At 45.3% G+C, this 1,206-nt stretch overlaps 1 protein-coding gene across 1 annotated transcript in view; it reads right to left on the bottom strand.

Moving 5' to 3' along the window:
• Positions 1-18: 18 nt before the first annotated feature.
• The window catches only part of LOC108229204 (kinesin-like protein KIF20B), a gene marked incomplete in the record, with an annotated part of 15,652 nt that continues 14,464 nt past the window's right edge, over positions 19-1,206 (bottom strand). Inside the window, 3 exon segments of the mRNA XM_037980607.1 lie at positions 19-646; positions 727-845; positions 994-1,066. Coding sequence (XP_037836535.1) covers positions 563-646; positions 727-845; positions 994-1,066 — 276 coding nt within the window.

The following is a 1,206-nucleotide window of genomic DNA, read 5'->3' as shown; positions in this document are numbered from 1 at the left end:
GTCAAGCATTTTGCACTGTTTTTGTTTGTTTTTTATGTCAGAGAGAATAATTTTGTTGTTAACGATGTGGAAATACAAGTGTTACGTTTTAGCTCAGTTTATCCACAGAAACTTCCAAAGTAAAACTTTATACACAAATTGAGACACAAGTCACTGTCTTAGGAGTGAATTCTGAGAGTGTTTACTGATAATAAAATGGTGGTTGTTTCTGACTTTCTGGATCATGAGCTGTTCAGTAGAACCTGAACCTCACCTGAGGTTACACACTCTGATTAGCGCCCCTCCTCCTTCAGGGCTACTTTTGTTTTTTTGGTTTCTTCAGGTTTTAGTTTCTGGTTTCTGATCCAACATGTGATCCAACTGAGTTTTCAGACCGAACACACCTCATCATTGTTAAAGTTCTGATATGAATTTGAATCTTTTCCTGTTTTTGTCAGCATTATTGAGCTAGAAGTGATTGTTGTCTCATTCTAAGTTCTTTATTAAAGACATGAAGACTAAAAACCAAATGATCAAAACTCAAATCTGTACAAGAACATCTCAGTGAGACGTTCCAGTGATATCACTTCCTGCAGGTTTTGGAGCGCAGCTGCCTCCTGATGATCAGGTGATCGCTCTCCTTGTCGTCTTCTGCTCCTCCTGACGTCTGACAGGAAACAGAAGAAAAAGTTCAAAACAACTGCCCCAAAGGTCCTCACAAATACACAAAGACCCACTGTGTCTCACCGCGTGTGGCGAGTCGAGCAGTGGGGACGAGGCGTCCATCTTGAACAGCTTCTTCCGTCCTCTGCGGGGTTTGGTTTCCTTCATGGACCCCTCTTTGACCAGACGAGGGACGGTTTTAGCTGCAGAGACAGAGGACAAATGTTTGTTGAGTTCAGTCAGACTGGTGACAGAAGCTGGATCAGAACCAACAGATGTTCTCGCAGCTGCTGCGCCCTCTGCTGACCGACCACAGAACATCCAGAACATTGATTATTCAGAGTCACAAACCTTTGCTGCTCAGGACTGAGGGAGAGCTCTGGACCAGTTCTTCAATCTTCTGCAGAGCCCTGTCCTCCTGATCCTGCACCACAGAAGAAGAAACAGAATCAAACCCATCAGCTGACAGAGGGGCGGTCTGTGATCCATCAGCTGACAGAGGGGGGGTCTGTGGTCCATCAGCTGACAGAGGGGCGGTCTGTGATCCATCAGCTGACAGAGGGG

The sequence above is a fragment of the Kryptolebias marmoratus genome, linkage group LG17, assembly GCF_001649575.2.
Source record: "Kryptolebias marmoratus isolate JLee-2015 linkage group LG17, ASM164957v2, whole genome shotgun sequence".
In the NCBI taxonomy this organism is placed as follows: domain Eukaryota; kingdom Metazoa; phylum Chordata; class Actinopteri; order Cyprinodontiformes; family Rivulidae; genus Kryptolebias; species Kryptolebias marmoratus.
Note: the sequence above shows the minus strand (reverse complement) of the source record. Positions and strands in the feature narration are given on the sequence as shown.